Consider the following 14,114-nt stretch of genomic DNA (forward strand, 5'->3'; position numbering starts at 1 on the left):
TAGTGAAACAGGAAATGGCCGAAACTAATTGAATACGTCAATCAATGCTGATTTATATCATATACTAACATACCAAATCTCGTTTTTTATCTGAAATAATAAAAAAGTTATAGGGGGTTGATACTTTTGAAAAACACCCGGTATGCTAATTACTACTAATAATAATATGTTTGGTTAAAAAAATACTTTTTAAGGATAGGTAGTGAAAAAGAGGGTAGTGAAATTGCGGGACAATTTACTTAAATAGCGGGACATCTGGCAACTCTGGTGAGCGGCCATTAACGTGAAAATCCATAGGAGACGGTATCGATAAGCTGCAGACAAACGACAAACTAGTCGATTTAGCAACTTTGCTCGGGCGTCGACGTAGTCTGTTTTAATGCGTGCGGTCCTGAATAATATTGTGTTTTTGTTTATTTTCTCTTGTATTTACATAGTGTAGTTTAGCTTAATCGTTTTTAATAATGGAAGTCAACGATTTGAGAAACAAGTTTGTAGAAAATCTAGAGACGCTTATTAAATTGAAACGGGACGATAATAACGCATTTCTAAGCGCGAGCGAATACGAAATTAAAATTAGCGAAGTGAAGAACGCGAAGCTTGTGTTATCTACCGGGAAAACAAAAAAATCCGTTAAACATTACAGAATTGTACGAAAATATGACGTTATAACAATAAATCAAAGGGAGCTATTAATTAAACCCATTGCGGAATCACTCGATTCTCAAGTTGTATTTTATGCTAGAAAAGAAGATTTATTCGAAATAATCCATAACGCACATTTAGCCATAAACCATGGTGGAAGGAATCGTATGGGTGCTGAAATCAGCAAACAGTACTGCAACGTTACCAAAGAGACAATAATGCTGTACTTGCGTCTTTGCTCTCAGTGCCAAAAGAAAAACAGCAAACTACGAAAAGGACTGGAAACTCGACCAATTTTGCATTATAAAGGTAGCAGAGGCCAAGCGAGGATTTTGGGATTTACTCAAGCGCGCCAGAATAAAATAAGGGGAGAAACCACTAGAATCCGCTAAGATATTGCAACTGAACATTTTTCCGTGTCGCTTATTTTTAGAGCTTTTGGTGAACGATTAAAGGCCGGGACACACCTATCATGCACGTTTTGATCCGGCTCCGATCATACAGTCGGACGACTGTATGAGAGGGAAATCGTACGTTATTTTAACAAGCGCAGTTTACACCTTTCCGATAAGTGATTCATCCTCGCTCCTATTCGACTCCGTTCCTGCATCCGTTCGTGTTCCGATTGTCAGTCTATTCGTCTATGCTGGCTGTGGGACGAGTGTCGTTTTGAACTATTTTGTTTATTTTTGTATTTGCTATCTTATTTTTAGTTTTTTACTAAAATAATAAAACATATCAACAATAAAACCGGAGGAACTAATTGAAGAAGTGCGGAAATATTCAGTGCTGTATGGCCAGACCAAAGAGCAGTACCGAAACTCCGACTACAAAGACATGGTCTGGAAGAAAGTTGCAAAGGAATTAAATGTCGAATGTAAGACTATTAAATATGGCGGCAAACGTTTTAAAATAACTTGCATTATCAATTTCTAAACAAAAAACAGACATTTTAATTTGATGGTGTTTTATTTTTCTGTGTAGGTTCGTACATACTCCCCTTCTGCAGATCTTCTTTTCCAAGTAGGATGTACCCAAAATCTGCGTTTTTGGCTGTTTTCTATAAAAGCTTTCTCATTTTCCTCATCTTCTTCTTCCAAACAAAGTGCCACCATGGCTAAATCACTGTTGCTAAAATTATTAAACATTTTGCGCACACAACTGCGATGACTGTTGAATCAAGACTGGCGATTATATCCAGCCGAAGCCCGAAATCGTGAAGGAGTCGGAAGCATGTATGACATGTGTGTACTCACCATTTCCGATCCCACAGCGATCCGCTTCTGGGGCAAAATCGTGCCAGAGCCGGATCGGAAACGTACATGATAGGTGTGTCCCGGCCTTAACGTGTGTTCCGATTAAAGAGTTTGTACTGTATTATCAAAGTGTACCCTATAAAATGTTTTATTTTTTTACAGTTTTACAGAAGAAGATATGGCAAATTATTTATCTACAGTATAGGTAGGTGGTAGGTGGGAATATATCGCTAAAGCCGCATATTAGACCACATAAGTTTGACTGCCAACCTGATCGCAAAAGAGAAGCCACTGTACCTCAGCGCAATTTACCCATTAAACAGGAAAAGAGGCGTATTTGAAGAAGCCCTGTGAATTACTAGCTAGTTTTGATGCGCCTTCAACGAGCATTATATCTCTATTAAAGAAATTGGGTATACTCGCCCTGAAAAAAAAACATATAAAAAGAAAAAACTAGCACATTGTACTTAGATTGTACAACATATGACTCATAATTATTGTATTAGTTAAGTTATTATTCTTCCTTAACTTAGTTTACAATAGTGCCTAGTAACAGCTAATTGTGTAAATATGTCTTATTGGGGAACCACCCATATATGAAGGTTCTGAAGTTGGTGTCACTGATAGTAATAACATTATTGATATTAATAGAGTTCATCAGATGAGAGAATATGCCAATATCAGTGTTAATAAAACAATATAATAATTTGTGTATTTTTAAATGTATTTTTCTTGGTCAGATTAATTAGAGGTAAAATAAAAGACGCTTAAAATGTAAGTTTGTTAATGTACTTGTGTTAAAATATAATTTATACGTAAAACACCGTTATTTTTTTACCCAATAATAAAATTTTGAAAATGATATATATCGTGTGATATGATAATTATAATGAGTCTTAAATAAGTTTACAGTTGAGGGTTGGAACCTTTGGTGTTACACAGCAAAATAAAAACACTAAATCACCACAATACACCAAAACACTTTTACTTTTACACTGGACGCGCGTTTCGCTAACCATGTTAGCATCATCAGCAGATGATTATAACTGTTATTAGTTTACTGTTTCAGTTTATAACTCTGTATAAATAAATATCACTCTGTATTAATAAATATCATATTTTCGAACCCAGATCCTCTATTTTTACATTTTCTTCGTTTTCATATATTTTTTTTTCTTTTCAGGCGTTGAATCTCAAGAGAGCGCTGAATCTCAAGAGAGCGCTGAATCTCAGGACAGCGTCGATTCTCAAGACGATCCCGACCTAGGTAATGTGAACAACATACGAACAGGTAGTAATTTATATGTATAGTTCATATCAAATAAACTTTAGTCGCGTGATTAAGCTTGACTGGTACAGCGTTGTCTACTTTTACATATTTTCTCTTAATCAAAATATTTTAGGGAACAAAAATAAATTAATTATAAATACATAAACAGTTATTATATTAACAAAACTCAACTTCTTCAGAGCACTTAAACAAATTACCTATTACAGATGCGAAAGAAAGCGACTGCATCGGAAACCGCTCGGCAAACCCGACACGCCTATTGAGTGGTGTAAATACACCAGTCGTTTAGTCCGGAAGCCCTTGCTGTGTCGTATTCATTTGCTGAAGCTCGCTGGTGTGACATAGTGCGTGGTTATATGTTCGTTTTTAAAAACGCGTGTAGGATTTTTGTTGAACTTTCGAACTGTTATTTCTAAGTTTTGGTAATTTGTATATTTAAAATGGGATACAAATGTGTTTATTTATACTGTTCTACAAAAACCGGAGGAGGAAAATCACTTTTTAGGTTCCCAGAGGATAAGTTAAGGTAAGGAAAAATTATTAATAAGTAGGTATTAGGTATTATTCGCCCTTTTGTAATAGGAATTATTGTAATTTAGTATTTTCAAACTGATAAAATATCTAAGTACATTCGATTTAAATGAACAAAAATAGAAAAATGAAATGCTCTTTTGCTGGAGTTTGTATTTTAAACCCCAAAAACAGGTGTGTCTTTATTCTTGCCGGCTTGCCTGCATTGCATGCAACATTATTTTAAATAAAACTACGTTCCTTTTATTTTTAAGATCTGTTCATAAATTATGATAAAGCCACGAATATACGTGACTCATCGCTTGACGAAGTTAGAATCGACACGTACGCTCTGTTTTTTTACATTAAGAACGTGATATTTTACGGCAGACGTAGTGTTATAATCCCGTCCTCATTTTAATTAAATTTGTAATATTAGTTTAGGAATGTCCCATCTCAAATAAAAACCTTCATACCTCTGAGGTCATAAACGACCCTACAATATAATTCTAATTGATAAGTTTTACTATTACCTTTGGGAATTTTGATCATAAATTTATATAGCTTTTGCAGACGTCTGTCTACCTAAACAATGTAAGTTTAGGGCAGTGTAAGTAAGGCAGTAGGTTTTTAAACATCTGGTCTAATCATCGGCGTCTGCACTCCCCCTACTCACTCTAAAATGATAGTGTGGTTTTTAATTCTGTCAACTTTGGCGTGGTTGACAAATGACAAATCGCCTTTTGTGGATTGACTCGTTTTTGTCTTTCAGTTTTTTGTGGCTTTTTCTTTAGGTAGTTTTTTATTTTTATTAGACTACATAATATGTAGCACCGAATAATAATATAGCAAGAAGAGTCACTCTAAATCCCGCCCTATTTTACGTTATTTCCACGTGGCTATGTTTTTTAGCGGAAGCTCTTATTTGAAATCGGTGTGTTTTTTTGTACGGAGTATATTTATTAAACTTGTTACCTAGCTCTATTGGTAAAAATTTACTAAATTAAGATCATCCATCTTGACGTTATGTTCTTTTTAAAAAAAATGTTTTTATTTGTCTATTTATTTTAATAAAAAACGTTTATTTTTTGTTCAAAAGTTAAAATTTTTAGATTATTTTGCCTCGGATTGTGCTTTTTTAGGTCATTAAGTTTGTTATTTTAGTTTTTGTTCTGTGTAAATAAATATACACAATTAATATATTTATGTAACATAATATGTTTGTTTATTATACGTTATCCTATTTCAAATACCGACCAGACTTTATACTATTTACATTTAATTCCATCCGCCGCGCCGCATTTATTTGTGAAGAAACCCCGTATTCGAACGCTCGACCCAGCGGCTGCATACGACCATAAAATTTTTTGCTACCGCCGCGGCTCGTCTTTGTAAACGCCACATGAAAGCTAGAACGCCGGCTTACCCTTCTTGTTATATTATTATTCGGTGTATGTAGGTACAAACGCGACAATTTAAGTAAGTTTGTCTGCCATATACCATAAATGCATTATTAGCCCTTTGTAAATCTCAAACCGGCTAATAATTTTTACAACTTAGGGCCTATAACGTTATTATTGGTTTGGTTTTATTAGGGTAGCGGCGCCAAGGTTTTTTTGGAACCTTTGACTAGAAAAGTCTCGTAATTTCTATTACTTTCTATTAACTGAAAGTGTGCCGAAAATTTAAATGTCGTTGTTATTGTTAAATACACGTATATTGTTAAATATATTTCTTCAACATGTTAAAATCTCTGTAAATTTTAAATTAAATCAAAACCAGTATATTTCAAAATACGTTCTTATTTTCATCTAAAAATATTTTTTTAGAGCAAAGGCCTGGCTTAAGGCTGCTGGAAGAGAAGATCTTCAGGAAAAAAATTTAAAAAATTATAAATTGTGCGAAGATCACTTTGAAACCAAATTTATTTCGGTCTCGTCATCTGGTTTTAAACGATTGTATGATACTGCTGTGCCGACAAAATTTCTCAAACCATCGTCATCAAGAAATGAGGATATTTTTGAAGAGCCCCCTGAAAAGATTACAGTTTTGTCAGGTAAGTAGGTAGTAATAGGTAGCTGTTGTGACAGGTAATATTATTTTTCTACAAACGTTAAAAAAACACATTATATTTTAGTTTATAATCATCTGCTGATGATGCTAACATGGTTAGCGAAACGCGCGTCCAGTGTAAAAGTAAAAGTGTTTTGGTGTATTGTGGTGATTTAGTGTTTTTATTTTACATTTTTATATTGTTATGATACGCAAAATAGGTTTTTTTCAACAGGTGAAAAAAGTTACCATGATGGTGATTTATTTTCTTAATAGTATTAGCTATTTTCGCGGAGACGATCCGGAACTAATTCTGAACACTAAGGCAAGGTATGGGCAAGGTCAACTAAAACTGTCAACTCAATTTACTATGACACAACTGCCACTTAATGGCCGCAGCTTTAGCGTTCAGGATTAGTTCCGAATCGTCTCCGCCAAAAATAGCTATTACCTATTCTTTTATTTTAAATTTTAATATTCAATGCGTCAAAATGAACTTATTATTGTCAATATTCATTTTGTGCCTCGACTTATCGGTCTCGCCTAAAATAAACTTATGCCATTAAAAAAAATGCTGATTTTGCGCACTTAATATTATATTTTAAAAATGTGTGTTTCTTTTTAGATATACCTCTGGATGTCCTTCAACGACCTTTCGGGGTTACGCCCGATAAAGAATATGTTACCAATATCTCCGAGGAAATGGTAACTAGTAAGTATATTTTTAAGTATTAGTTACAATTAGCATAACTAAACATACATAATGGGTTTGTTTTTATAGTCCGTACCAAAAATAACTTGTCAATTATAACAATAATAGTTAATTTGTGCTATACACAATACTTACCGTTTTCGCCGGCCCTGGCAATGGATTAGAAAACGTCTGCCTTACCTTAGGTCTTTTTTTACATTTTCAGGTTTAATTACCTTAAATGTCATGCTGATATCAAATTTTATCAAATCTAAGACGTTTTCCATTCCATGGCCAACAACTTTATTAATATAATTTTTGGCATCCCTGTAGAATTATTACGGTCATTGCAAATTAATAAATATTTTTTCCTTCAGGTGAATTAAGCATTGATACTGGATCCACTTGTCTTGCTGCATCTCCTTTGATATCGCCGATGTCTACTCAAACGCCGTCGACTTTGACATCTAACACTCCTCGGAAAAGTAAATTAAAATGTAAGGTCCATTTTTTAAGAAAAAAGTTAATATTTGCCAAAAACCAGTCCATTACCGAAAATAGGGGAAAATCGTCCTTATTAAATTTCAATAAGTTGTGCAACAAATTTCTGAATAAACCTTTAGCCGAAATCGTTAAATTACAAGCACTTCTTAAAAATAAAGTTGCTAAAGCAAGAAGGTATAATGAAGAATATAAGAAATTTGCCCTTACATTGTGCTTTTTAGGTCCAAAAACATATAAATTTTTAGAGAAACTTTTAATTTTACCAACGAAGCGCAGCTTAGAACTAATAACTCAAAATTTTATTTGCAAACCAGGTTTAGGTAATGATCATATTTTCAACTCTCTGAGTCTTATAGTTAAAACTATGTCGGAGTTAGACAAACATTGCAATATATGCATAGATGAAACCTCTCTTAAATCAAATCTATATTTTGACACTGGTCGAGATCAAATTATTGGACTTCATGATATTGGAACTAAGGAAAGAAAATCGTCCCTTATAGCTCAGATCGTGGCTGTAATTATGGCCAGAGGTTTATTCCATAATTGGAAACAACCGATCGCGTCTTTTTTTTTAAACACCAATCTTAAGTCAGCAGATATTTTAGAAATTCTTAAGGAATGTGTAAATAAATTATCAGATGTTGGACTATATGTTCAAGGTATTGTAACTGATATGGGGTCAAATTTTATACAAATTTCAAAATTGTTAAATGTCACTACTGACAATCCAGAATTTAATGTTGGTGATTATAAACTCACATATTTTTTTGACACTCCTCATCTTATTAAGGCCACAAAAATAATCTTATGCAAAATGTATTCTGTGTCGACAATAAAAAGACATCTTGGAAATTTATAGAAACTTTTTATAATAATGATAAAAAGCAACAATATAGATGTGCACCCAAGCTCACGGATGCTCACATCTATCCAAACAACTTTCAAAAAATGAAAGTTAAGCTTGCTACGCAAGTAATTAGCAGAACGGTAGCCATTAGGTTACAGACGCATATGACTCTGGGTGTACTTCCTGCTGAAGCACAAGCCACTCTTGAGGTAGTTGAAAATTTTGATAAAATGTTTGATTTACTAAATGCAGTGGATTTTAATCACCCTAATCCGTACAAAACTGTCTTTAAAGGCTTAGATTTTCAAAATGAATATTTAAATGAAATGGGTTTATTTCTAGCAAACTTAAAAATTTTTAATAACAATAATATAGATATAACTTTAAAATGCAAGTTTCGTACGTGCTGGATGATCACAATAAAGTCCATTCAAATTCTCTGGCATCGACTTTCTTCTATTGGATTTACCTATTTAAAAACAAGGAGAATTAACCAAGATTGCTTAGAAAATTATTTTGGCAGCGTTAGACAGCAACAAGGTAATTCTGTAAATCCAACACCTATAGAATTCCAAAGGGCATTTAGGAAACTATTTTGTCAAACTTTTTTGCATTCTTCCTTTATGAATTGTTTCGATGACTTGGGTATTTTATTAACACAATTAAAGTCCGTCAAAAAGTCCAGAATTTTATTAAAAAATGTGGCACCATTAAAAAAACATCAGGCAATAACTTTACCAGATTATGATTATAGGCATGAAAGTATAACAACTCAAAATGCCTTTAATTATGTCTGTGGCTACATCATTAAAAAGGGTCTTCAAATACGTCAATGTGATATTTGTCTAAAATTTGCAAAAGAATCCGAATCTCTGGATAACTCGAAATTATTTACCCATTTAAAAGCCTTTAATCATGAAAGTGGCACTTATGGGAGTTTAAAATCGCCAAATGAAAAATTTGTTTATTTTATTTACAGGCTGGAAAAATTATTTACATTAAATGTTGATGAGTTTTGCACTGAAGAAAACATTTCTCAGAGGCTGTTTGATATAATGAAAACTATAGAATTTGACCACCCATGTGAGAAATTTCCTCTTTTTACATCATTAAATTATTTATTAGATTGAAAATATTTTATGCATTAAAGTTTACAAATAAAGATTTATATAGTCAAAAAAAGTCCGATAGAACCAATAGAAAAGTAACTATTTTGTCACATCTTTAATTAAATTTTGTTAAATAAATTAATGTTTTTATACTATAAATATCTTTTTTTTCCCTAATTTCCTACGAACTGATATATGACGAGCAATCTATTAAATTACTGTGAGATTATATGCCTCGTTCACATATTGGTGCAGATTATTTTAACCCAAACAAATAATAACGCAAACTATACATTGATGCGGATTGTCTATGAACTCTTTCTGAAGGTCACAGAAACCGAAACGCGGAATTCGGTGTTCTTTCGCATCTGTTGTAGTTAATTTGTGACTTATGGGCCATTACTAACGCTTCACCTTTCAAAATATTCTAATAAAATTGCAATGAGTTTTTTACGGCAATTAAGCTATCTTGTACACTTCGCACTAAAAGAGGTTCTAAAAAGAACAATGTTCGACTGCAAGGTCTGCTTGTAAACATTTATAAGCTTAAAGTATCACAACACTATTTATTTAAACCAAAAACTCGTAATACAAAACGAAAGTGTCAAAACGAATGACAATGTCAGGAAATAAATAAATAAATGTGGCAACTTGATATTTATTACAGCAGATTGAGCTATCAGCTGAATTCCCAGCGGGAAATTTAAATTCCAGTTATTCTGTCTGTTTAATTGATGTCGAATATATATAGTTATTTTATTTTTTATTCTTTCATATTTTTCTTTTCATTTTTAGCTGATCCGATTGCAGATGCACCAGAATTAGTCAATGTGGCGGAAATAAGTAAGAAATTTTATATAGTATTTTAAATAACTTTTCCCCCTTCAAGAAGATTTTGTTATAATACAGATTGTGTCTAAATAAGACGTCACAGGGTGATTTTTAGAGTATTTTTAAGGTAAAATGTTCATATCAACATGTGTTCTAAAATGTTTCGTTTTTGAGATACAGATGAGTGTCAAAGAAAGATACAGAGATACAGATGAGTGTTTTTAAGAAAAATATTGTTATTTATCTTCGGAGCCACTCCCGTCATTTTTATGAAATTTGGTACACTTCGTTCGTAACGTTTTATTCGTTAACAAATTTTACATAGAAACCACCATATTAGATTTTAGCAATTTCGCCATGCATTAAAATTATTTTTATTTTTTTCTCGAAATCCGTGCGCTTAACAAAAAAAACAAGAGACATAATTTGTTCCTTTAACGGTGAACAGACTGTATCGTTTGTTTATCAAAACAATTCCAAATCAAAACTCTGACACCCTGTATCTCGAAAACGAAGCATTCTTTTTACAATAAAAATACTGAGAAATCACCCTGTGACATATCGGACACTTATTCAGAAATACCCTGTGTATTGCTCTTAGACAATTAATGAACTATTGCTTAGAAATCAATGAACTATACGCAACTTATTCTTTAATATACAATATGGTATGCCTAGCGAGTATACAGGGTGCTACAAATTCGATGTACGAGCATTGGTATCTCGGTAACCGCAATAGATACGAACATCGAATATGGTTAAATTGGAGCCAATTTGCGCTTTAGGATGTTCACCAAGATGCCATCAAAAAAGTTTTAAAAATTTCAAGGATTGCTGAGTTTTTGGAAAAAACGGATTTTTTTGAAAAATCAATTTTATTTTTTCCCGTCATTACTTTTTAGAAAATCGAAAAATTATAGCCACTTTATTAGGGCTACATAGTGTTTTTAGATTTTCAAATTAGCTGATAATTTGTGAGATACAGAGGCCAACTTAATTTTTTTAAATACGGACATGCATTTTTTATTTCGGGTTTTGAAAAAACTCGGTCTCCTGAGTACAATGATATACCAAACAACATTTTTTTTCTTTCGGACATTTGAACACAATTTATTTAAAGTAATTTTAAGTCCGGCTCTGTTTTTTTTAAATATTTAATCTATACATCGTTACAATACTGATAAGCTTTCAAACGTAACAATGACGTGGGGTAAAACATTGAATACGGAAAATCAAATGCAATAAAATAATAAAAATAATCTACATACATATACAGGTTGTTAAGTTGTTCATTACTCGCGGCAAGAGCTTTAAGGTTGAAATACGGCAACCTGCCGAGGTTGCCGCTCGCCGAAGAGGCCCGCTCGTCGATAGACGACGCGACGGGACGAGTCGGCAGAAAAATCAATAATGCATGCGTTCTCAATAGGCAGTGTTGCCATTCTGTTTCCCTATAAGTAACTGTCGAGTTAACAACCTGTATAGTATATAAAATGCTTATCTGTGTCGTTTCTACTGAAGTAACGACTTGCTCTAGAAAGTTGCTTTTTTTACTAAAAGATAGCAAATTGGCTCTATAAAAACTGTCGTCGCCGGATTTTTTGTTTTTCATTTAATTAAAAAAAAATAAAAAGTATTTTTTTTTCCTGATGTCGATGTCGATGTCGTGGCGGATGCGTCAGGCTTCAACTAGTATAAATATAATAGAAAGAATCAAATCATTTCCCGGGAAGATTGATTGGAAATTTTTGGCCAAAGATTTTTGGCAATAAGCTTCATAAATTTGGAATTAACGTTTGGGTTTATTTAGGGACTTTAGGTTTATTAAAATTTGATACTCTCTAACGGACAAACGAAGCACTTTTATATAGAAATAAATTGTGTCCAATTAACTTATTTTGACTCCAAAAATACGTAGTAGTTATACCAACGGAATATCGGAACACCCTGTATGGTGTTTGTGTTATGCATTATGATATTCATTATCTTTTTTTCTTATTTTTTCAGAAGCAGAAATAGACGATCCAGATTTAGTGGATCCTGCACAGTTTACTGGTAAAGTATCAATTAGTATTTTGAGTTGCAAATTTAAACATATTTCGAAATGTATTAACGGTTTTCTAACGTTTCAGTTTCGTTTATTTCTAAACTTTATTTAAATTAACTTTTGAGATTTCAGCATTGTTTATAACTATAAAATTGTCTACTGCTTTCATTTTATTTTGTTCCACGCTGACTAACTGTGTTATTTTTGGATTATAGCATTCATTAAAATAGCTAATTATAGTGTTTTTAATCAAGATTTATCACTTATTACCAAAAATGCCACAAACTGACAAATGTCACATATATTTGTAAAAAGTATATTTTTTAAATGGGACACCCTGTATATTAGATTGCACATTTCTTTCTTATTTCAAAAATATAACCCACATGCCCTTTCTTGTTTAAAGCATTTTTGACATTATTGTACAACACGATTTTTTACCATGTTACAAAGAAAATATTTGTTTTCTTGTATCATGATTTATTACTAATATGTGTATCTTGTTGTTGTTTTTAGATGATCCATCAGTTCATATTAAAGTAGAAGTACCGGATGAGCTGTATGAACCTAAACATATACCTGATATTGATACTGAAGAATCCAAAATTGACCCATCATGCCTTAATGAGGTAGATAAAAAGTTTTTTTTCGAGTGTTTAATAGTAATAGTAGTATCTATTTAACATAAATAACTACTAATATGCTACTTGTTTGTTAGTTCTTCTACTTGTTTTTTGTTTCTGTTGTTTGTTGTTTTGTTTTTCTTTTACTTCTTCTTATTTGCGTTTTTCGTTACGTTACGTGTTTGTTTCCAATGTTTCCAATTTTCGAGATCGGGATCCCTAATGAGAAATTTAATCTAAAGAAATACTAAATAAAAATGCAGCCACATATATAAAAAAATGAGAAAAGAGCTTTATTAAAATAGACAAAAAAGTAACATTCATATTTAGTAAGTAAAAAAATACAATTCTTGTATTTAACAAGAAAATATAACTTTTAGATATTGACTTTTTGCTTAGTATAAATAATTGCAGTTGAGGGTTGGAACCTTTGATGTTACAACGGCAAAAAACTGACATGGTTAGCTTAAACCAAATCAAACAAAACGCGCGTCCAGTTTACAAGTAAAGTGTTTTGGGGTATTGTGGTAAATTAGTGGTTTTATTTTGCTCTAGTATAAATAAAATATGATCTTTGAAAGACTAAATAAAGTTTATAAAGTCGAATCGTTTTTGATTGGGCATTTAAATTTTTCGAGATTTTCGTGACTCCGGTGTTTAATATCGGGATTTTGGGGATAAAAAAATCCACCGGGTCTCCTCTCTCTTATTCCGGACTCTCCAAGTTGTCTCTTGTCTCACTTCTTTTGAATCAAAATTTAAACATTATGTTATATTCCATACAATGGAAATTACGCACGACCGACGAATCTTATATGTATGTGTCACTACGTCAGTGAAACGTGATAACCTGCTAACTCCATTTTTTACAATAATAAATTTTTTTATGCCATTAGAAAGAGAAAAAAAATACTGTATAAGGTCCATCCTAGCAGCTAAATTTTTTACAATTAAAGAAAATTTGCTATTTTAACTCAATAATATCTGCTAACTCCCAATGATCTGAAATAGGTAGAAACACGCAGATTCTTTATTCGTATCCAACCCAATTCTTTCAATCAACGCTCGTATGTTTCTTGAGTACAATACGTCGATCCGTTCTGTAAATACGTGGTATCCGTAAGGGGTAAGGGGAGAAACGAAATTCTCTATATACCAGCAATTCATGGACATGCTATAGATATTAAAAAATTAACGTTATCGGTGACTGACTGAAACCGATAACTAACGACTGCAATTGAATCGTGGCTAGCACGGATCCATAACATTTGAACGATGAGATGTAAAAAAGAATCGAGAGAATTGAATCGGATCACAATGCGATCGTGCGTTCAAAGAGTGAGAATTGATTCATTGCTTACAATACGGTTCGTTCAATTGAATCGTGGCCAGCACGGATCCATAAGATTTGAACGATGAACCGTCAAAAAGAATCGTGAGAATTGAATCGGATCACAATGTGACCGTTTCTACGGCGCGGCGCCGGTGGTGATATAGGCACATATAGGCATAAATGCAGGCACCAATATTTAGACTTGAACAAAACCCCTTATCAAACATTATGGGCATAAAATGCAAACGATAAGAAAGTTATTTACAAGAAAAAACTTATTTATACTCTGCTTAGTACGGGAGTATCTGTAGGTATTTAATTTTCATGTTAATATTTTTGTTAAAATAATATTACCGACTATTAAATGTCGGA

At 32.6% G+C, this 14,114-nt stretch overlaps 1 protein-coding gene across 17 annotated transcripts in view; it reads left to right on the forward strand.

Annotated features, from left to right (window-relative positions):
* The window catches only part of LOC115885660, an 86,565-nt gene that overhangs the window by 57,758 nt on the left and 14,693 nt on the right, over positions 1–14,114 (forward strand). For 6 of the 17 annotated variants that reach the window (XM_030904664.1, XM_030904679.1, XM_030904724.1 and 3 more), the window contains 4 exons: positions 3,085–3,192; positions 9,704–9,751; positions 11,747–11,794; positions 12,303–12,415. In XM_030904664.1, the coding sequence (XP_030760524.1) occupies positions 3,085–3,192; positions 9,704–9,751; positions 11,747–11,794; positions 12,303–12,415 (317 nt within the window). Of the gene's footprint in view, positions 1–149; positions 955–3,084; positions 3,193–3,398; positions 3,719–5,531; positions 5,759–6,379; positions 6,467–6,822; positions 6,943–9,703; positions 9,752–11,746; positions 11,795–12,302; positions 12,416–14,114 lie in introns of those variants that run through there. The other 11 variants (XM_030904734.1, XM_030904640.1, XM_030904744.1 and 8 more) reach the window with 8 other exon arrangements.

Source organism: Sitophilus oryzae, unplaced genomic scaffold (assembly GCF_002938485.1).
Source record: "Sitophilus oryzae breed Bouriz unplaced genomic scaffold, Soryzae_2.0 scaffold_111_pilon_pilon, whole genome shotgun sequence".
Lineage (NCBI taxonomy): Eukaryota > Metazoa > Arthropoda > Insecta > Coleoptera > Curculionidae > Sitophilus > Sitophilus oryzae.